The 22,845-nt window shown below is 41.3% G+C and overlaps 1 protein-coding gene across 5 annotated transcripts in view; it reads left to right on the forward strand.

The window, feature by feature from the left end:
• Positions 1–2,577: 2,577 nt before the first annotated feature.
• The window catches only part of PPIG (peptidylprolyl isomerase G), a 37,226-nt gene continuing 16,958 nt past the window's right edge, over positions 2,578–22,845 (forward strand). The window contains exons 1-9 of one of the 5 annotated variants that reach the window (XM_077830386.1): positions 2,578–2,829; positions 8,540–8,600; positions 12,170–12,249; positions 12,359–12,433; positions 15,473–15,580; positions 16,119–16,163; positions 17,122–17,209; positions 18,534–18,563; positions 18,703–18,842. In XM_077830386.1, the coding sequence (XP_077686512.1) occupies positions 12,189–12,249; positions 12,359–12,433; positions 15,473–15,580; positions 16,119–16,163; positions 17,122–17,209; positions 18,534–18,563; positions 18,703–18,842 (547 nt within the window). In that variant the 5' untranslated portion in view covers positions 2,578–2,829; positions 8,540–8,600; positions 12,170–12,188. Of the gene's footprint in view, positions 2,830–8,539; positions 8,601–8,637; positions 8,662–10,012; positions 10,383–12,169; positions 12,250–12,358; positions 12,434–15,472; positions 15,581–16,118; positions 16,164–17,121; positions 17,210–18,533; positions 18,564–18,702; positions 18,843–21,546; positions 22,233–22,845 lie in introns of those variants that run through there. The other 4 variants (XM_077830383.1, XM_077830385.1, XM_077830384.1 and 1 more) reach the window with 4 other exon arrangements.

The raw sequence follows: 22,845 nt of genomic DNA on the forward strand, positions 1-22,845 counted from the left end.
AAATAATTAAGGTTTTAGAGTGGTAGCTATGTTAGTCTGTATCAGCAAAAACAATGAGGAGTCCTTGTGGCACCTTAGTGACTAACCAATTTATTTGGGCATAAGCTTTCATGGGCTAAAACCCACTTACTTCATCAGATGCATGAAGTGAAAAATACAGTAAGCAGTATATATATCACAGCACATGAAAAGATGGGAGTTGCCTTGCCAAGTGGAGGGGTCAGTGCTAATGAGGCCAATTCAATTAAGGCGGAAGTGGCCTATTCTCAACGGTTGACAAGAAGGGGTGAATATCAGGAGAGGGAAAATTACTTTTGTAGTGCTAACGAGGCCAATGCAATCAAGGTGGACGTCACCCATTTCCAATCTTTGACAAGAAGGTGTGAGTATCAGCAGAGGGAAAACTACTTCAGGCCCCTTATGAATAGCATTATAATACAGTCTTTAATTATACTATCATATCATTTTCTTCTACCCCTCTCACTCATTCAGTGCACAGGAAGGATGGTGCTCACTTCAACAGAAGCTATTAAATATTTTGTCCAGCATCACCTATGGCTCTGTGGCACAGGCAGGGATAGAAACCAGTTAAAGGCAACATTCAACTGCCTTAATCATGAGACAGTCCTTTCTCCTCCTGCAATCTGCTTAGGCCTAGCCCATCACAGATTTCTGCACAACATCCAGCTGGTCTACCTCCAAACAGTGCCCAGAGAACATCTATACATGCTTGTACTTTATACCATCCACTTCCTCACCCTTGTGTCCTGCTCCTGCCCTAACACCAAGTGGACATGCTGCCATGTGAGGAGGGTGAGGAGCTCTTGGGCTAGCCTGTATTCCACTCTGGTTTCAAAGCCTGCTGGGGATATTAGTTGACAGCTCCTCCAGACACGTACCTCATGCAGTTCACAAACTTCCCCAAAAAGTTGTCCCTTTTGTGGTGAGAGGAAGACCCTGGTGCACATCTGTGTAGAGTGCATCAGGTTGCAACCTCTCTTCCGGCTCCTCCAGAATGTCTTACTGAGGTTCTGGCTACACTTTTCTCTGCACCTCCTGATCTACACACAACCCATCTGCACTTACACTAAGTTGCAAAACCTCCTTGGCAACCACTTCGTGGTGCTGGCCAAGATGGCCATCCATCACTCCAGGAGGAGGAAGCTGGACTGGGGGGTACACTCCAACTATGGGGCTTATTTCCAGTCCCTTGCTTGCTTACATCTCTGTCTAGAGTTCCTCTGAATGGCATCCACTGACTCCTTGGATGCCTTTGAGGAGCAGTAGGTGCTGCTGTCTGGTGTTCTCTGTCTGCTTGGTTTCCCCCTTGGATTCCTCATTCTTAATCGCTTAATCTTGTTGTCCCAAGAACTCAACTGTAGCCTAGGCTTTGTGGTGCTTTCCACTTAGCTGAGGGGACAGGCCTAGACCCACCCGCCCCAGACTGGTACAAATAGTACAAAATCCTGCTCCAGATCCCGAGTAAGTCAATCCTGTGCACTGAATGAGGCAGAAGTCCTGCAGAAAAAATAATGTGTGCATATAATTATTCCTTATTTTGTGCCCATCACATAGTATATCTGAGTGTCATCAGCCCTTTCTCCAGTTTAAATACTGGAGTCCAGGCCCAAGGTTCCTGCTGGAGGCTGCCCACACGTCCTTGTGAACAATATTCAGATAACGTATATACATGCTAATTTCTTAACTGACAAAAGGCCCAATCAGGCCCATATTTTATAATGCAATATATCCATACAGACTGGCATGAGGAGGGACACTGAAGTGTGTGCGTGTGCCCCTCTCCTTGCTCAGGACACAGAGGCTCTGGCATGGGGCATGGGGGCCGTGCCCTCTCCTTGCTTGGGGCATAGGTGCTCTGACATGGGCCAGGGCCCCTCTCTTTGCTTGAGGCACAAGGGCTCTGGCATAGGCTCCTCTCCTTGCTCAGAGGCTCTGGCAAGTGGGGAGCACTGCCCACTTAGGACATAGGGGCTCTAGGGGAGTGGGGAGGCTGAGTTCCTCTCCTCGCTGAAGAAACTGGGACTCTGGCAGCTGGGGGTCTTGTGTCCTCTGGGGGTACAGAGACACTAGTGCAGGGGGGAGCTGAGGCCTCTCACCACCCAGGGCGCTAGTGGCTGGGGGTGCTATGCCCATATCCTAACTCAGGGCAGAGACTTGGGGGGAGGGGAGGGCTGAGGCCCTCTCCTTATTCTGGCCACAGGGCGCTGTGCCTGCACAGGTCAGTAGGTTTTCCAATAAGTCCAGGACTGTCCTGCAGTCTCCAGGAATTAAAGATGAATCTTTAATTCAAGATTATGTCATGTGATGAAACCTCCAGGAATTCACCCAACCAAACCTGGCAACCCAAGGCACTGGCAGGGAACAGAGCCGGCCCCTGCGCCCCCCTCGTCGCTTGGGGCACGCGCGCTCTGGCGCGGGGGGGAGGTCTGAGGCCCTCGGCTACCTCGGGGCATGGGGCTCAGGGCTGAGCTCAGGCACAGGCAGGCGGCCTAGCCGAGTGGAGTGGAGTGGAGTGGACGAGGGGGCGGAGCAGCTCTGACGGCGAAAGGAGGCGGGGAGCGGCCCCCCTAACCACTGTGGGCTCCGAGCGGCCGAGTTGGCCGCCTCAGCACAGCCGGGTCGGGGTTTACCGCGACCGTTGCACGCACCCCGCCGGCGCCCGTCCGGTCAGCCTCCACCCAACGCCGCCTCTGGGGTTCCCTGCTCCCGCCCTCTCCTCTACTGACGCAGTCTGTGCCGCACCAGCTTCTAACATGGCGGCGGCGGCGAGGCAGTAGGAGCGCGGGCAGCGAGCCGGGCCGCGAGCGGGTGAGTGCTGGGGCGCTGCGGGGAGTCTGCCCCGCCGAGCCCCATGCGGGCGAGGGCCTCCGCGCCATAGTGGGGGCCGGGGCCTACACCCCCACCAAGGGGCGGGAGTTACCCGCTCCGTCACGGGAAGGGGCCCACCCCTCGTTGGGCCGCAGGGGCTTTAGCCCTCCGGGGGGGCTCAGCCTGCCTGTGACGGGCTTGGGGAAAGGGTGGGGGTGACCCAGCCCTAGGGGAGACGAGGTCGGTCTTGTGGTCCGGTTTGGTGTGAGAAGAAAGGGGGCGTTGAGTGGCAGGGAATAAACTGCAAATTGGAGGGAAGTTAGAGGAGGGAGGTGTGGAGGGTCATGGGCGAGATCCAAGTGGGGTGGGATTAGTTACAAATGGGGTATTGTGGTGAATGGCTTTAAAAAAAAATCAGCTCCTTGGGGCAGGACAAGAGCCTTTTCTCCACGCACGTTGGTGATGTGCTGCTGGCCACACTTTCAGTCCTCCAGACATAAATCATTAGTGAAAATTCCAGCTGCTGGTACACGCAGGGGGCCGTGTTCCATGCCTGCTCCAGAGTTTGAATGGATCCTCTCTCTTCTCCCCTAGCAGGCAAAATCACCAGACTCTGCTTGCCACATGGCCTCCTTCCCTGCAGGCCTCTGGAACAGGGGATGTTGCTTTGAAGGGTGCTCCATGGCTGGCTGGAGGGTCCACTCTCCGTCTTCTAGTTTGAAGGGCTGTCCCAACTCTGTACATAGATTTTTTTTTATATTTTTTTTAATGGCTATGACATCAGTTACAGACTCATTTTGTTTGCAGGCATTAATGAACTGAAAATAATGAATACTGCATATGTATGATAATACATTTAGCAGAGCTGTTAGGACAGTATGAATGAATGAGATTTCAAAAAGTAAGATGACACATGGCTTGTTGAAGTACACATAGCTAAATCTTCCATCGCAAGGCTAAATATTGCGTTAAAACTCCTTCCCAGTGAAGGAATTGCCTCCCATAAATATATGGGACTTGGTAAAGTATCTTTGGTAAAAAGAACGAGGAGTCTTGTGGCACCTTAGAGATTAACAAATTTATCTGGGCATAAGCTTTCGTGGGCTAAAACCCACTTCGTTGGATGATCCCCTGAAGCCCTTTGTTCTGGTTATCACCTGTATTTGTGCATAGGGTAATATGAGCAAGACTCTTTTTAGACTCATAGATTTTAACACCAGAAGGGGCCATCAAGATCAGTTAGTCTGACCTGCACGTTGCAGACCACAGAACCTGGCCCACTCACTTCTTTTAATTTTAAATCCACTTTATAAAATGCTTGTATGTTCTTTTAAGAGAAAATATTTATTTGCTCCCTATTATCTACAGAGGAGGCCACATACTTGTGCTTTGTGGGGCAGGGACTGTATTTTCTGTGTGTGTTTTTATGGTGCCTGGCATTATGGAGTCTTGGGGCTTGTCTATACTTAAAGCACTGCAGGGGCACAGCTGCAGTGCTTAGTGAAGACACTACCTATGCCAATGGGAGAGATTCTCTCATTGGCATAGGTATTCCACCTCCCCGAGAGGCGGTAGCTATGTTAATGGGAGAAGCCATCCTGTCTACATACTGCTGTCTACACAGGGAGTTCAGGCCATATAACTGTGTTGCTCAGGGTTGTGGATTTTATACCGACATCAATTCATAGTGTAGACCAGGACTTGGTCTGTGACTGGTAATCCTAGGCATTACCACAATAAGAATAATAATAACTGAGCTTGAATCTCAAGCACTCTCCATGAAGCATTACCCTATTTTAACTTCAGCTCAGTTTACATTGTGTTGAATTAGTAGGTTTTATTTACTAATTATTTGTTCTGTCAGAACAAATGTACACAGCCAGTCCAGTATGAAGGAGGTGTACGAGGAGCAGCAACAATGATAATGCTTTGATGAGTGAGCCTGCTGTCCAATTATCTGTTGGGGAAATGTGCTAGGTTTCTTACCATTGTGCTGACTGTCTGCTAATCTTTAGTATCTAACAATTTCTCTTCTCCCTTGTAGCCCCTGAACCTACTGGCTAGGTTGTCCTTGCTGCTCTATTTCTAGAAGATTTAAAAAAAAAAAATCCGTCTTCCGCAAAGCTTGATTTTGCATACAGCTTTCAAAAACAGAATCTTCAGAGTAAAATGACATGGTTCTTGTCCTGTCCCTGATGGTCCCAAAGTTATGAATAGCAGAAATGAAACTGATTAGAGTGATCAATTTCACTCTGCTGTTTTTTGGAAAGTCCTGGGCAGCAACAAATGTACTGTATCGATCTGAAGACAGAAGAACCATAGGGGCTAGAAACCTTATTTTTAATGCACGTCTAAATTCTGCAACCTCCCAACTGCCCCTGAGAGACGTAGCTATACTGACCTAGCTCCTGGTGTAGACCGCTCTAGGTCAGTGGAAGAATTCTTCCACTGGACCTAGCTCCTGCCTCTTGGGGAGTGCATTACCTACACCCAAGGGAGAATTCCTGCCATTGGAATAGGTAGTATCTATACTGACCATAGACATACCCTATATAAAGGTAATTTTCTGCGATTGATCTTTCTGCAAATATCTCTTTGACACACACATACACCCACCGCCATGGGCCTATACCCGGGTGGAGCCTGAGGCAAGTACTTAGTCCTGAATTTATACACTAGTTCACAGATCATAATTACAAATGTAGTTCATTTCTTCTATTACAAATGGAATTTTCCCTCCTGTACTAGAGGGAGGCTGTGAAGGATGGAGCCCCTGAACAGTTCAGGGACAGCACTTAGATTGGAATCCCAGGATTCGTTTGGAGAGGGCGAGAGGGGTGGGGGAGAGACAGGTTGGCCTTTCACCAGTGTTTTCCTGGACATGCTGTTTATGTGGCAGGAAATCTTTTGTATTAATCTTTGATTAGTAGATTAATTCTTTGACAGTTTGGTTCTGGTAAATTTTTCAAAACCTGTGTGTGAAGAAGTGAGTGAAATAATGGTAGTGAAGGTATGTGCAAGTGGGGGAGGAAAAAGTAGTGGAATACATTTAAATAAGCGACATAGGGTTCATTGAAAGAGATTATTGGGAGAGAAATAGGAGAAAGAGAACACAGGAAGAAAGGGATATAGCAATTGAAGGAAGAAAGAAAGAAAAGAGGAAATAACATTGAAAACAATGTAGAAAAAGATACAGCATGATCTGTTTTAGGAAAGGAGAATGGAGTGAAGGAAAATAAGGTATAGGAAAAATAAGGCAACTTGTATTATAAAAAAAGATTGTATAGAAAATTGACAGTATGTTATCAGTGACAAAGTACACAAAGTGTGAAACTTTTATTCATTTAAACTGTAGCGGGCATAGATTTGTTAGAGGGGTAATGTAGGTATTTTTCACCCTAACTAGTCAAATTATGCCTTGGGTGAACTGTGTCATTATGATTAGGGCTTCTGATTTTTGGTTTAACCAATACACACAGATAAAACAACCTTGATACAAAAACTAAAGAAATATTGGTGTTTTATCCAATAAATGCTGGAAATGGTTACTTGTGTCAAAGGGGCTTGTCTACATGAAGCAGTAATACAGACCACAGGGGTGTAGCAGGGCAATTTACCCCTTTAAGGCCTACGGAGCAGTGAGCCCTGACCTATGGAGAAGCCCACCAGGTAGGTGTTGGGTACCAGTTGATCCAGCTAAAAAGTAGCTAACAATTGGCTCTGATTTCCAGCTGGAAGACATTAGTGAGGACCCAGCTCTGTGAAAGGAAGGGCCAGTAGAAACAAAGTTTTTGCTGGACAGCAACGGAAGGCTGCAACAGGAAGGGTTGGTAGGGCCTTGCAGTTCCCCTGAGACTAAGGAACAGCAGTGACCCTTGAGGTGCTGGGACCAGAGCAGTATCAGTCCAGATCAGGACTATCACTTTTGTTACTTCTCTGTGTTCCTTGCATTTGTGTGACAGAAGAGTAAAAGAGCCTGCGCAGCAAGCTGAAACAGGGTTTGCACGTAGCTGATTATTTTATCCCTTGAGCTGGTGAACAGATGCAAACTCACCAGCCTACAGGGAGTGTGATTTCTAAAGTGCACTAATGTGTTGCACATTAATTGGTTTGTGTAGACCCTCCTTGTGTTCATTAAGTATTTGAAACAGCACTACATTAAAGCATAGTATAAAACACTACAAATAGATTACTCATTACAGTATATACTACTGTATAATATGTTACTCATTACAATATATATATAAAGAGAGAGCCCGAAAACCTGCCATTTTTAGACATCTACGTAAAACTCAAAAATGGTTAAAAAGAAACCCTGAAAAACAGAAGCTCTAATTACGATCCTTTACACGCTCACAAACTTTGAAAAAAATCTTTGGGGCTAAAAATGTCTCTGTGCCCCCACCCAGCCACTCCTCTGTCCCTATGTGTCCCTGTATCCCCTCCCCCTGTCCCCATATGTCTCTGTGCCTCCACCCAGCCACCCCCTGTCTTTATGTAGCTCTGCACCTCCCCCCTGCCATCACCATGTGGCCCTGCACCTTCCTCCCCCCCAGTGGCCCTGTGCCTCCACTCCCATTCAGCCCCTGCCCCAGTCTGCCATCCCCCTGAGCCTCTGTCTGACCTCCCCTCCCCCGCAGCACCCCTCGCTGTATGTCTCCCAATAGCTCCTGTCTCCTGACCTGGCCCAGTGCGAAGAAGGCAGCTCTTTCTCTTCCCTTGCTGGCAGGAAGCTGCTGCTTTGTTCTTTCGCCACAGGGCCCTCTGGTGGGCAAAAGGCAGAACCGCAGACGTTATTTTCTCCTGGGAGCTGCTGCTTCTCCTGTGCCACAGCGCCCTCTGGTGGGCAAAAGGTGGAACTGCAGCAACATTTCAGCAGAATGACAGGTTTCAGAGTAACAGCCGTGTTAGTCTGTATTCGCAAAAAGAAAAGGAGTACTTGTGGCACCTTAGAGACTAACCAATTTATTTGAGCATGAGCTTTCCTCCGATGAAGTGAGCTGTAGCTCACGAAAGCTCATGCTCAAATAAATTGGTTAGTCTCTAAGGTGCCACAAGTACTCCTTTTATTTCAGCAGAAGCTTTTTTTCCTGTGCAAAAATTTAAAAATATGCAGGGCTCATTAATTGTGCACGTGCGCAGTAGCACAGAATTCCCCCAGGAGTATCTTCTGTATCTCTCTACATATGCGTTGTCCTAAGGATACTATTTTGTTTGCTTCAAGAAGTTAGTGAGCCAGCTCAAACTGTATTAGAAGGCAAACATTTTTTCTAAAGATAATTTACATTTTTCTTTTGTTAAATCATCTTCAGGATAGAAAGATTTACAATACTTTATTTTATTTCTTCAGTTGATTCTAGTAGCTTGTAAGTAAAATTTTGTTTCATTTTAAAAAGCAAATGAGTTTGTTTTTTTCTTATGCATGGCATGCACTGATCCAGAGGTAATTCATGATTTAGACATATTCATTCCTCCACAATGTAGGCAGAAGGCAGCTTGGGCTTCCTTATTAGTCTTTTCAATTCAGACTTTCTGCTAGACTGCTACAGGACCACACTGACTCCAGTTTACTCTGTCTTCATTTGAGGAGGCAGCTGCACGATCACCGCCCTCCACAACAATGCAGAAAGTATGAGAATTTCTCACAAACTTCTGGTAAAATCAGATTAATCAAATTTCAGTAACTGGAACCTGTTGATTTCCTTTGTAGGGCAACCTGAGGATGCCATGTGCTGAATCTGCATTCCTGCTGGACCTCTGAGAGTGTATATGTTAGTGTGGCTACCATTTTACTGTGCTATTCAGTGGGTGCATTTGGGGAGTTACTGCCAGGTTAATAATTATAATATGAGAGAACTTAACTTTATTTGTAGATAACATATTTTGAGGAATTTTCTTGGTCTGAATCATTGTAAAAACTCAAGCTAGGATGTCAGGGATGGTGTGCCAGGCTACAGTAGGATACTTGGAATCGTTAAATGCAGAAACAGATTTAGATTAATATTAATGGCCTAATAAGTATGCAACATTTTTGTATAATTTCCACATAAAAACTTTAAAGTTGGAAATTCACCTCTGACATTCTAATATGTTCGTTTGTTTAAAATATTGAAAATGTTTCATGGCTTTTTGTTAAGGTCAAGGAATTGAGACTTAAGGTTCCATAAAACTAACTTTTAACCTGAACTCCAACTTACTATCCATCAATATGAGTAAGGGTATATAGTGCTCAATATGACAATAACTTTAGACATTTTTTGGTAACTGACAATAAATTATAATGTAATACTTTCTACACATATGCTGGCTGCAGTCTCTCCTTCATAGAAAAGAATTTGTCTTCATTTCAGTCACTGTGTTATAGAGTGGAGCCCAGGAGAGAGGGCAATAGGGTCCAAGAGAGCGGATGATAGTAGAAGGAAAGTATTGGCAAAGGGCACAGCGCTGGAAGAGTAACTCTTGTGGAATGAAATGAGGGAAAAATTATTTTTATTACTGAAAACTAATAAAGAAGGAACATATACTAAAACATAGACAGAAAAAGACACACCAAGATAGTCAACATAAAGAAAGAAACAGTGCCATGAAAGGGAAAGAACAAACACAGGAGATAAAAAGCTGAAAATGTATTTATTGATTGCTATAAAGCTTAATGAAAAACTGTTACAATTACCTACTCAAGATGTATTCTGTTTTTAAAAGAAACCAATAAAAAGGGTTGGGCTGCGTTATAATTAGAGCAGCTCCTGGATACTAGAGTGATAGGCATCTTAAAAATATTTGCAACATTAAATGTTTAGGGCTAACCCTATCAATATTGTCAATGATTTGATGGATCATGATAAACTATTTTTACATTTTGACCCTTAGTTTTTTGGTGTTTATAGCACAAGTCCCAGTCTGACATTTCTGCAGTGGCCTTTGCCCATCTTACACAATTGTAAGGAATTTAACAGTACAAAGTAGTAAAGTACAAAGTGTTGCTTATTTTTTTCAATCAATGTATAAAGTATAACTAATGCAGCTTACAATAATCACAGGAATAGCCTATCATGTAAAAGATTGCTAAGTCCCTCCACTGGACTCAATCAGCGCTGACTCAAATTCACTGAATAGTTTTGGGCAAATATTTGGGGTGGGGAGGAGGTGGGAAGGACTTGGGGGCCATTCACAAAATGGCCAGAAGAAGAGGTGTTGGTGCCTTATAACCTTTATCCCAGTGATTATTTTGCATTAATGGCAATTCGTAGTCTTTCATAATGACAATGAATAGTCATTCGGCTAGGAAAAGAGAATGAGAACCACTCTATAGGCTAGCGGTTAGGTCAGTCACCTAGGATGTGGGAGATCCAAGTTCAAGTCCTTGTTCCAGTAATGTTAATTGTTTAGATGCAGTGGAACAGCTTCAACAGGAGCAACTGAGATAAACCTATACCAGAATATCCCAAAACCTGGTGATTAGGGCACTCTTCTGCCATGTGGGAGACCTGAGTGCAAATCACTTGTCCATATCAGGCAGAGGGGAAATGGAACTTTGGTCTCCGACATCCCAGGTGAGTGTTCTAACTATTAGGCCTAATGGTTATAAGGGAGGCACTGCTGCCTCCACTTGTTTTGTGCATTTAGCCCTTTAAAAATGCTCCAAATGGACACTTCTTTATTTGCTGAAGGGTTTTTTGTTTGTTTTTTACACTTTTGAATTCAGTTCAACCCAAACCCAACTTCTCTTCCAAAAATATATTTTTTTTAACTGCCAACAAACTGAAAAATCAGTTATATGCCCAGCTCTGCTGCTCAGGAATTACAAAGTCCATAGGCTGAAAGATGTATATCAGTAACTGAGGACAACTATTACAAGGCAGGGACCATATGCCTTGTAAACTCTGTAAGCAGCTGTCGCAAAAGGTGTAAACAAATAGCTATGCTGCTTCCCTTTTCAGTATAAATAGTGAAGGGTAACCCAGGATCCAAGTGTTTGTCATATGCAGCATTTTTTTTTTAGGCTAGTCAATTTTATTTATTTGGTGTAAGTTTAAAACCTCAGTGAACCTTGCATCTCTTCCAATTTAATCTCAGGAGTATCTCATTTTCCACTCCACATATGGTACTTTAATAGGAACTTAATGTCCGTCTTATGTAAATCTGTGCCATTTGACTTCTGTATACTGAATAGTCCTGCAAAAATATTCTGATTTCTTATTATGGCCAGTAAGAATTTGTCTGTCATACTAGGGAATTGTTTGTTTTTCTTGGCAAATAGTTCAGAGGTAGTCTTAATAAGTTGCCTGAGTGCACAGACCTTTGGCCCTAAAGTTAACTCCTTCTCTCCACCTCATGCCCCCTTAGCCACTTGATTCAGCCTTGGGTCTGAAGATCCAAGGCTTCTGGGAGCAAATTATCAAAGTACTCTACTAGGTCTTAACCTTTTACCCAACTAGGAGAGCAGAAGATCCTAAGATGTTTGTCTTGTTCCCACTTTTTTCCAAATCCTCTCATTTTTCAAGTATGTTCTTATAAAGTCGGTTAGGAAGTTGAATGACATTCTCATCAACTGATGCCTTAGTCTCCCTTGCAGTTTTCTTGTATGCTTTCCTCTAAAAAACTATCAAAGAAAACATGAATGAAGTCAGTATTGCCAAACCCAAGCATTCAAAAATCATGAGTCTGGCCCCCCCCCAAAGTCCGAGATTGGCTTAAATCACAAGATTTTAAAATAGTGGATTATTAAGCCTTTAGAATACATTCATTCACGTTTACAAGCTTTACTCTGCAATGATGACAACTGGAATTTTTTTAAAATAAAAAGAGATCTTTTGATCTCTTTGATTCACCAAAATTGGTGATTGTAAACTCTTAGTCTTTGAAACAGGGACAGTCTTTTTGTTTTCTGTGTTTGTATGGCATCTAACACAGTGGCACCCTGGTCCATGACTGGGACTCCAATGTGCTATTATAATACATACAATAATACCACCTTGATTGGTGTTGCAGGAAAAATGCAGTATTTTGTGTTTCTCTTAAAGCTCCAGCAAGTTTTGTGAGAATTGGTAATAACGTAAAGTTGAACTGAATATGCACAGAAAACTGTTTTTAAGTTAATCTTTGGTCTTTAGGACAAAAGGAAAAATAACAACTCATAGACTTTCATATTTAAAACGGCTTGAGAGCAAAAAGGCCACCTTTTTCAACATGTCAACACTCAGTTTTGCTCATTTATGTATCAGGATGATCACACCTTTTTTTCCTTCATAAAAAGCTTTTCGGTCAAGATCAAGTGAATATATAGTTTCAATACACAGAGGAGAAAACTCAAAGGTTTTTATATTTTTGTTGTTTACAGTCTTTAAACTTTTGAAGCCATGGGAATCAAGGTCCAGCGGCCACGTTGCTTTTTTGACATAGCCATCAACAATGTACCTGGTGAGAAGAATAATTTCTAAGCTATATTATGTTATAGCAATATAAATATTTAATGGTCAAATGAAGACAAGTCTAATTTAACTTTATAAATGTGTGGGATTTTTTTCAGCTGGAAGAGTGGTCTTTGAATTGTTTTCTGATGTGTGCCCAAAGACGTGTGAGAATTTTCGCTGCCTTTGCACAGGTTCGTAGATATTTATGATTTTTAACTTAATTCATTGTTGGTTAGTTTCATATTGTGAATTATTATATTCGACAGAATCCCCTGTAGACATCCAATGATTATCACTTTTTGCATACCAGAAAATGAAGGTAGACTTTAAAATAATGTGTCTTGGTCTCTGTAGAGGTTTAACATTGGTGTCTTGTGTGCATTTAATGCAAGGTTTGTGTACTGAAGCACTTGCAGTTGTGGCATCAATTAGTACGTGGAGCATATGCTAATCCAACTTAGATACTGGAGTGTCAGGCTAACTGCAACAGCCCTCAAAAATCCTGTTGAAAGCAGGCTGGATAAAAATCAATTTTTAAAAAAAAAATAGAAAATTAGAATTTTGTATTTAAATTGGGTTCTTTTAATTTAAATACAATTTTTTTAAATAAACCTATTTAAAATTAAATATGACATTTACAACATGTTTTAAGATTTAAACTTACTGTAATCTATTAAAATCATTAATTTAAAATCAAAAAAATATTAAGCAGTATGTTTGCTGGTAAGTTTTAAAGAAAGTCAAATCACTGGTTCGGTGTAAGTCACTGGCTAAGCACCTGGAACCAGCTTTTGACAGCTGTAGCCTCTACTGCAGGTGCAGAGAGAATGTTTTCTTCATTTCAGTTAATTCAAAGTAAAAAAACAAAGGAGATGAAAAAAGTAGGACTAGTTTACCAGATTGAATCTATGAATAAAAATGTGTATGATAGGATGAGATTTATTAGTTCTAAAATCTCGAAGGACTTGGTGACCAGAAACAATCAGTTCAATTCACTAACTACCGATAATACTTCCTTTTGTTTAATAAATTAGTCTTAGATACAAAACATATTTTATGAACTTTGTCTTATATCTACTTTTAAAGTAGTTTTATTTAATAATAAAATAATTAAAATGCTGATTTTGTGCATTTTAATTGAATTTGAATTTCCATCCAAATAGAGCTTGACATAAATCACAAGTAAAAAAGAATAATCTAAAATTTCACTGTTTTCTAACATAATAAAAATGTAAAAATTAAGGCTTTAATAATTGCAAGTTAAGTTATATAATTGATTAAATTAGTGTGTGTGTGTATGTATGTGGAGAGAGAGTGTGTGTGTATCCTGCTTGTTAGCTAAAAGAAGCACCAGTGTTGGTGTAAATGGTTTTATTTAATTGCAAATCAACATGTTTTAACGGTTACCACCTAATGAGAATCAGCTTTTCTTTAGAAAAGTTAGTAGAAAGTACAAATGCAAAACATGATTAAAATTGATGATTTTAATCAAGTTTTTCTGCTTGTTGATTTAACTCATGATTAAAATCAGTTATTTAAATCAGTTTGTGCTGGCTGAAACTATATAATATTAACTAATCCTGAAACTGATAAGCATACAATAAAGGTAGCCAGTGAAAGGTCAGGAAGTTGAGCATTAATGGAATCTTCTGATTCCTGTGATATACTGAACTACCACTAATATTCATGGCCTTTGTTTTCTAAGATTGGCCATCCACTTCTTAACTATCCCCTTTAGTTTTTTCTTTTCAGAGTAACAGCCGTGTTAGTCTGTATTCGCAAAAAGAAAAGGAGTACTTGTGGCACCTTACGAAAGCTTATGCTCAAATAAATTGATTAGTCTCCAAGGTGCCACAAGTTTTGTCTTTGTAACAGATGTGTGGCAATCTCTAATCCCAAATTAAATTCAAATTCCCTGTTTCTTAGTCAAATTACCAGTCCTTACAAAAACCTATCATGGAAATATTTTTGAAATGGCATTTTTATCCTGCTGAATTGTTACTTTAATTGAAGAATACTGATATTGGGTCCAAGCCTAGTCATTAAAATAAAACAGTGTTTTAAATGGTGATTGTGAATCTGACCCAGATTTCTCCAACCTCCATCACCTTTTTTCCAAGGTAACTTTTAACAAATTTCTTTTCTCCTAAAAACTTAGTTCATCACAGTAGTGGATTTATAGAAACTCGCTTGTTTTTTCCTCCATCTCCAACATTTCCCACCGTCTTCCCCTTCAATATTTTTATTACATTTCAATCTCACGAGTTTTTGCTTATCACTTCCATGTCAGAAACAAGTAATATATGTGCACATAAAATAGTTCAAGCTCAGAATTGGAATTTGATCTTATTATTGAAACATTGGGAATGTGTATGGTCAAAAGTGTTTAGAGCAGGGGACTAGGAATCTGTTTCTTAGGTTTTCTTCTGGCGATCAGTCCAGAGAAAGATATACTCAACTTTCTGAAAGTGGTGGAACCTTTGCAGGGTTTTCTCAAATGTCTAAAAACTTGTCTTTGGATTATAGGAGACAATGTAGTGCTTTTTTAATTTTAGTGTTCGTTCAGTTACCTGCCTTTCAGACTTTGTACTTATTGCGACCAGCAGTGTGTTAGCCTTTTAGGAGTAGTCTTTTAGGTTTTGTCTTGACAGGAAAATTTATACAAGTATAATTTTACCACCATAGTTATACTGGTATAATTCCCCATGTAGACAGTCTTACTCTGGAATGATAATACATTTAAGTTTCTGAGTGATGCTGGTAAATTTCCCTAGGAAACTTGTGTCCTATTTACAGCTTCACCACAGACTTCCTTTGTGACCTTGGGCAAGTTACCTTGGCCAAATTTTTCAAAAATGGGTATTGAAATGGCGTAACCCAAGTTTTGAGTGCCCAACCTGAGACACCTGGGATCTGACTTTCAGATGTGCTGGGCACACACAGCTCCTAAGACCTTCATTTGGAGCTGTGAACACTCAGCACCTCTGAAAGATGGGTACTGAGAAAATGAGAACCAAAATCCGTGGCCAGCTTTGGACTTAATCTATTTGTGTGTTCCCGTCTACAAAACAGATGTTTGCCTACTTCTCAAACTGATTTGCAAGACTTAATAGTTAATGTTAGTCAGACTGTTGGAGCTCCTCCAATGAAAGGTGTTGCACAAATGCAAAGTATTTTTTTTTTTTAATTCCGCCCCTTCCTTCCATGTCTCTTTCCTCTCTCCCTTTTAGGTGAAAAAGGTACCGGAAAATCGACCCAGAAGCCACTGCATTACAAAAGTTGTCTGTTTCACCGAGTTGTGAAAGATTTTATGATCCAAGGAGGTGACTTCAGTGAAGGTAGGACACAGCCTTAAAAGAAAACTCCAGTTTTTAAATAGTAAGATATTTTTAAGGGTCCTGTTCAGCATCCTACATTCAGATGAAATGTCTGTTGACTGTGTGTTGTTAAGGTGTGTGTTCTTCGAGTAAGGTGTGCTGAATAGGGCCTTCAAATAAGAACATATTTATAAATAGCTTTCAGTTCCATTCTCTTTATAGCTTGGTGTGGCCTCCCAGTGAAAAAATTTAGTGTAATGCAGTGTAAAACATTGTATTTCCCAGTAGTAGTCCTAGCTTGATCTAGAAATGTGTGAGACAATGCAGAATAAATGGAAAAGCCACAGCCTGCATTTTCTCAGTCCCATTCTACTTAAGCAGACTGTCAAGATGTAGCTTCCTATTTGACTGTTCTTGAAGATATTTTGACTTGGATGCAATAATTGAAATATCTTTTATATTATGATACTTTCTTTAGGAGTCATTAGGCACATCTTGAACTTTAAATGATTTATACTTTCACTACATTTATTTGTAATACAGTGTATTTTCTTTCAAGGAAATGGGAGAGGAGGAGAATCCATTTATGGTGGTTTTTTTGAAGGTAAAGTTTTTTTTATCAAGCCAATCTAAACCTTTTTCAAATGTTCTGTCTTATAAATATTAAACTTGTAATCCATGGTCGTGCTCCTACAATCATCTGGGGTCTCTGCATATCAAATCTGAGTCCCATTTGGTTTATTTGGGTTCTGCATGGGCGCAGAAGTCTTTGCTATCTGATCTGATGGCAGTATGAGGGCCATAAAGGTGTATTTTGTTTACTTCACTATTTTGTTCAGAAAATGTTTGTGTCTAAATGAGGATCAAGCTGTTCTGATTCAAATTTGTCAACTTTATCAGACTTACATTTGTACATATCTATTCTAAACCTGATTAATTTTGTGACTTCCGTATCCAACTTGATCATCTTAAGTAAACTTATTTTTCTAACAGCAAGCTCTTTGTAAACTCATCCTGGTATCTGAAAGTAAAGCTGCTTATTTGGCTTGACACCAAACTGGATCACCACCATTAATAAAAATTCTTCATCAAAACATAGTTAAAAATTATATTGATGATGCATGAGCTAGAAAAAACATCATCATTTTGGTCTTCCAAAGATGTGTGGATCTGCATGTGCCAACAAGAGTGAAAAATAGCAAAGACCTGCTCTTACTATACTCAGATGTTGCATGAGTATATGCAGGAAGTACATCTGTTGAGTAAGAGTTCCATTTTTACAATCACTCTTCATATCATAACTACAATTAATAGGCAGGTGAAAATAAGAAAGTACATTTACTTTTCTCCTCTTTAAATTCTAGGCATTAGAATGTGAAGCATAATGTATCCCAAGGACATGACATAATATACTTTATTTTGAAACTAATTTTTTTAATGCTCTTTACTGCAGTGATAAATTTATCTGGGTTGGCTGAGGGGAAAAATAGCTAAATGCCATTTAACTAATAGAACAAAGTAAATATTTGGTATTTTAAAGCAATCAAAAACACTTTCTCTAGATGAAAGCTTTGCTGTAAAGCACAACAAAGAATTTCTTCTGTCAATGGCCAACAGAGGGAAAGATACAAACGGTTCACAGTTCTTTATGTAAGTATTGTATTATTCTGATAGGCATGTTGCTTACAACGTTAAGGTTGTAGTAATAATTTAATTGTTTAAAAAAAAACTAAACCTTTTTCCATTTATCAAATGTGAACTGGTTTTCCAGATTTGAAGCTCTATGTAAAATAGCTACCTCCTTAAAATGCCTATCTTGGAGATAAACTGATCATTTTTAGCACGTCTTGTTGTTTTAGATGAGTGCTTCTCATATACATAGAAAAACATTTCATTACCTGCTTCTAACTTCGGCGAGTAATGCAAAGCTAATTGATGTTCTCAGCAAACTTTACTCAATTTTATGTAACGTGTCTTGTCAGCTTAGAGTCTTGGATGGGAAGAGCTCTGGGGATCATGGTTAGGGTGTGTGTGTGTGTGTGTGTGTGTGAGAAGTTCTGGTTTTTGGAAATCATTCTAAGAGCAATCTCATTTTCAAGGAAAAAATAACCACAAAGCTAAATTTATCACCACATATAATAAATCTAAGGCTGAATTTATCACAACATATCTACAACAGAGAGATTCCTTTGAATCAGGCTTATCTCCAGAAAAAATTCTTTCTTGAAATTGATCCCGTTACCTATAATTGATAAATTTAATTAATGTGATGAGTCGCATGCATCATCTAAAAGTAGACAGTTATTTTTGGCTTGCTGACAGATCTTTAGCCTCTTTCAGCCCAGCTTATGATTTCTCTCATGACTGATACTTGCATGCTGTGGAATGTCCAGCCCTGACCTGTGGGCTATAGGAGCTTGCGTGAATCACATGCATTGTCTGTAGGTATAAAGCTCTCCTTGAAGACTCTTTAAGTCCATTCTAGAGCTACATCAAATGTCATGAAGCCGGTGCCTAGTTGTTTTTTTTTCTTTTCTGACTTCCCGCTGCTTCCTTCTCTAATGACTATAAGACTACTTGCAGTCTCTTCTGAGAATCAGATTAATTTTCTTTTTAAATCTGCCCTCAATTGTTCGTATGATTGAATCAGTAATAGAATTTTGTAATGTATGTATACAAGATACTATCTAAAAATTGGATTAATGCTAGAATATCTTCATTTACTTAATTTTTTTTATCAAAGTAAGGATTTTAGTAGGAACCTTATGTAATGTTTCATTCAGTGATACTTAAACTATAACTACATAACTGTTATAAAATTGAACAAAACAATCCTTAATTTATTAGTTCATTCAAAATAACTTTTAACTTAATACATGCACTTTTGTTTTGAATGCAGTTTTGTTTCCTTTGTAAAGGGTGCTAACTTTGTTTTTCTCTTTGTTTTAATTATTCCTTTTGATGGTATCAAAAGAACAACCAAGCCTACACCTCACTTAGATGGGTAAATATCTTATTTCCTTTATTTGTGTTTGTGAAGTGGACACTGCTTTGAAAATTTGAGATGCTAAATATTTTTAATCTTTTATTGCAGTAGAAAACCTGCATTTTATCTTTTTTTATTTATTTTTTTTGAACTTCAGACTTCATGTTGTTTTTGGACAAGTCATCACAGGACAGGAAGTTGTGAGAGAGATAGAAAACCAGAAAACAGATGCATCTAGTAAACCGTATGCTGAAGTACGAATACTGAGTTGTGGAGAGTTGATTCCAAAATCCAAAGGTAAGTTTGAACTACCTATTTCTAACACATGTAAGTGTAGCTTTTTTCCTTGGTTCTTACAATAGTAAATAGAATCATGTTTGTAGTGGGTGGAGAGTTCATAAAGACATTAGTAATTGCCTGTAGTGAACTGTGTACCTTCCACTAACTGAAAAGCTAGTGACAGACATTATTAAAGAAATGTCATTTTGTTAGACATATGATTTTGTTATGTATTTTATCCCAATGTAAAAAAAAGCATTTCCCACATAGTCATATGAACAAGCAACCTATAGACAAAATAAATATCAATCTCGAACAGCCTATACGAGTTGGTCCCAGATGTTCCTCTTCAGTCTTTCTTCCTTTGTCCTGGCAGCTGGAGTGCACATTTTGGCACTCCAGCCTCTTATCTTTTGTTTCCCTTCTAGGAACAAGGAAGAACAAGAGCTCCCCTGCCCCTGCCCATTGGGGAATGAATTCATGCTTTTCTCAATAGTTCTCAAGGTTTGGCCTTTCTATGCTAGCCCACCCTGCTTCTGGTACTTTTCTGATAGGTACTGCTCCCATAAAGTGTCATCTGGCATATAAATATACTGATGTCAGTCTGACTTTTCTTAACACCTACTGCTTCTGTTGAGCTTGTGGTTCTGGGTATAGTCCTCATCTACAGTGCTTCAGGTGAGTAGCTAGGTTAGGAAGACCTGTAATTTGCCCTGCTGTAAGTATGCTTTGTAAGGTACTTCGAACTATAAACAGGGATATAACAGAATCTTGCTCTTTCTGTGTAAAGGATGTCTGCTCTACTGTACTCTTCCAGAGCTGAACATGGTATTGGAAGTTAGCCCCTGCTTTTTTGACAAAATAATTCAGTACAGGAACTCCTCACTTAACATTGTAGTTATGTTCCTGAAAAATGCCACTTTAAGTGAAACGATGTTAAGCCAATCCAATTTCCCCATAAGACTTAATGTAAGTGAGGGGGTTTCCAGGAAAATTTTTTTCACCAGACAAAAGACTGTATTATATAGTGTATATAATATATATATACACAGTATAAGTTTTAAACAAACAATTTAATACTGGTACACAGTGATGATGATTGTGAAGCTTGGTTGAGGTGGAGGAGTCAGAGGGTGGGATATTTCCCAGGGAATGCCTTACTGCTAAATGATGAACTTAGCAATTGGCTGAGCCCTCAAAGGTTAACTCTCTCACTCTACAAAGCAACAGGAAAGGAGGGAGGGCAGATAGAGAGAGAGACACACACACACCCTGTGTGTGTTTGAGAGACAGAAATGCACATTTCCCCTTTAAGTATGAAGAGTGGGGTCAGAAGTACACTGCCTTGTTAATTAGATCAGCAAGCTGAGACCAGACCACAGACCGCTCCTTCCATCCCTGTATCCCCCCTGCTGTATGGAAGATGGGGTAAGCGGGGTGCAGGGGTAGAGGGGAGGGGGACACCCTGACATTAGCCCCCCCCCTTCTTACCCTCCCCCCCCCCCACAGCAAGCAGGAGGCTCGGGGAGCAGCTCCAAGGCAGAGGGCAGGAGCAGCACATGGCAGTGGGGGAGGGACAGCTGAACTGCTGGCAGTTGATAGCCTGCTGATGCTGCACAGGGAATTTAGGGGAGTCGGGAAGCTGGTAGGGAGGCTGCCGGTCCACCCTGGTTCCGACCACCCACCAGCTAGCTGCAATGGGCTGCTGTTCCTGCAAGGAGTGGACAAAGCAGGCGGCTGCCAAAGATGTTAGAAGAGAGCACTGCACAACTTTAAACGAGCATGTTCCCTATTGATCAGCAACATAACAACAACAAAACAACATTAACTGGGACGACTTTAAGTGAGGAGTTACTGTACGAAGACTGCTGTCACTGTGATGGAGAACCCCAGTACAGGAGCCTCAGGATGCCTGTTTGATAGGAACTTTAATAGGGCCCTTCTTGCTTTCTCATTCTTAGCACCTTCCAGATTATGCCTACTCGGAAGGGTTGCAACAAGGATGTTGAAGCACAAGACAAGGATTACCCTGTTTCTTTGGCCTAAGGGAAGCAGACAAACATTCATGCTTGAACATCTTGATTTATTTCTCTCCTCTTTCATGCTGTTCTTCCATCTTCTGACATGATTGGCAGAAGAATGGCTTTGGGTTATGAAGTGATCTCCTTCATTCCCAAAAATTCAGTGATAGACTGTATCATGGCTAGAGGTGTCTAGAAGTCAGACAACTTTTTCAGCTGGTTCATAAGATGTCCTGGATATTAGGATGTCAAATTTTATTTTCCAGCAATTTCCCTGGATAGCACTTGTCTTGTGACAGACGTAATATTCTAACAATGGATGGGAAGGGCTAGTAGATATAGATTAATATATATAATGGGTAGAGCTTGTGGGTAAGACAATCCCTTGCATGATACATATATCCGAGTCCACCCTATTCCCTTCATAGGACTATTCTAAAAAGTTGGAAACTGAATAGTTAACAGAGGTTTTAGTTGGAGCTGAACTGTCTGGTGCCTTAAGGCCCTGCTTGACGGCTTTAAAGTGGCACCGAGCAAAAAAATAAAAGAAATAAATATAAAATCTTTTTCCTTTAACTTTTCCTGAAAGAAAACAGACTTCTGGAGAGATCTGACTGTCTGATCCCACCTGTATGTCTGAGTCCTGGGCCCTCTTCTTGTGCCTCTTCGCCTGGGTTCAGCTAGGAGTCTGGAGATCCTGCTTCCTGTAGCTGCTCTGATGTGCCGCAGAGGGAGATTGCTGCCAGGGCCGTGGGTTGAGCCACTCAACAGACCATGAGGCACCTGGGAGTACTAGATACTGGTGGGCAGCAGGAGAACATGGAGAACAAGAGGCCTTAGAGGTGCCAGGAGCGGGCAGGTGGAGGGCAGAGCTGAGTGCGGGGAGGAGTGTGGGCCCCCAGGAAGGGGCACTAATGCCGAACCAGCCTGATGAAGGTGCTACCTGGCAGACTGTGGCGGAGTTCGTGGTGAGTGGAGGACTCTGCTGTTAGCAGAGAGAGGCCCTGTGCAGGCTACTGCAAGAGGAAATCTATCCCCGTTGCGGGAAATGACTGTATGGCTAAATTGGTTCGCTGAGGGCACGACCAGGATCCACTGGTGAGCTGTGATGACTTGAGTACCTGGAGATGGGAGGAACAGTCTGTCGTCACATCAGCAAAAGGATATTGGCTCAGCTGCAGTCCAAAGCTGAGTGATGGGGCAGGAGACACCCTTGGAGCCATGGTCAGGAAGAGGCCAGGGAATCCAGATGTGAGGACCAGTACCTGGGAGGTGAGCGGAACAGAGTACTACTGGTGTTCGTGGAGGACAAGCAGGAGCAGAGAGGCATCAAACAGTGGAGCTATGCAGTGTTTTACTGCAGGAAGCAAGAGGGAGCATGTGCTATGTGAGTGTGGCAGTTACTGGAGCAGACTGCTTCAGGGGAACTGGCATAAAGACGAAGGGTGGGTGGGTTCCTGGAGAGAGTGACTGAAAATACCTTTGCAGTTTGATCATCATCTCATAGCAAGGGAGGCTGAACTAAAATACTTTTGGCTTAGGACTTGGTGAGGTGGCAATATCCAGGAAAGGAAGGGGGTGAATGGATTACAAGGCTGTATCTGTAAGAACTAGCAATAAAGCTGACAGATCTTGGGTTTAGTGGGGAGCTTCAATGAGGTCAGAGGGAATGGCTAGAGTTGCAGTTGGAGGGCGTAAAATTGGATAAAAATAAATTTTTGTGTGTGGGGGGATAGAAATTGGGTTCTCAGATACTTTCAACTGAGTAATAAGGGGATTGTATTCTAGGGTACTATCATCGGTAAATGAAGCACTGTGTGGAGGAGGGGAATTGTGCTTCTGCAGAGAAGTGATAAATGTGGGGTATGGGTGACAGGGAATTAAGGATTGCTTGGTTACCTGATTGTTGGGCTAATTTAATTGGACTTTGGGCATAGTTGGAAGGCTGTCTCTGAGGGTTGCAGAGAACAAAGAGCACAACATAAGTGACAGAAGGCCAA

The sequence above is a fragment of the Eretmochelys imbricata genome, chromosome 11 (assembly GCF_965152235.1).
Source record: "Eretmochelys imbricata isolate rEreImb1 chromosome 11, rEreImb1.hap1, whole genome shotgun sequence".
Lineage (NCBI taxonomy): Eukaryota > Metazoa > Chordata > Testudines > Cheloniidae > Eretmochelys > Eretmochelys imbricata.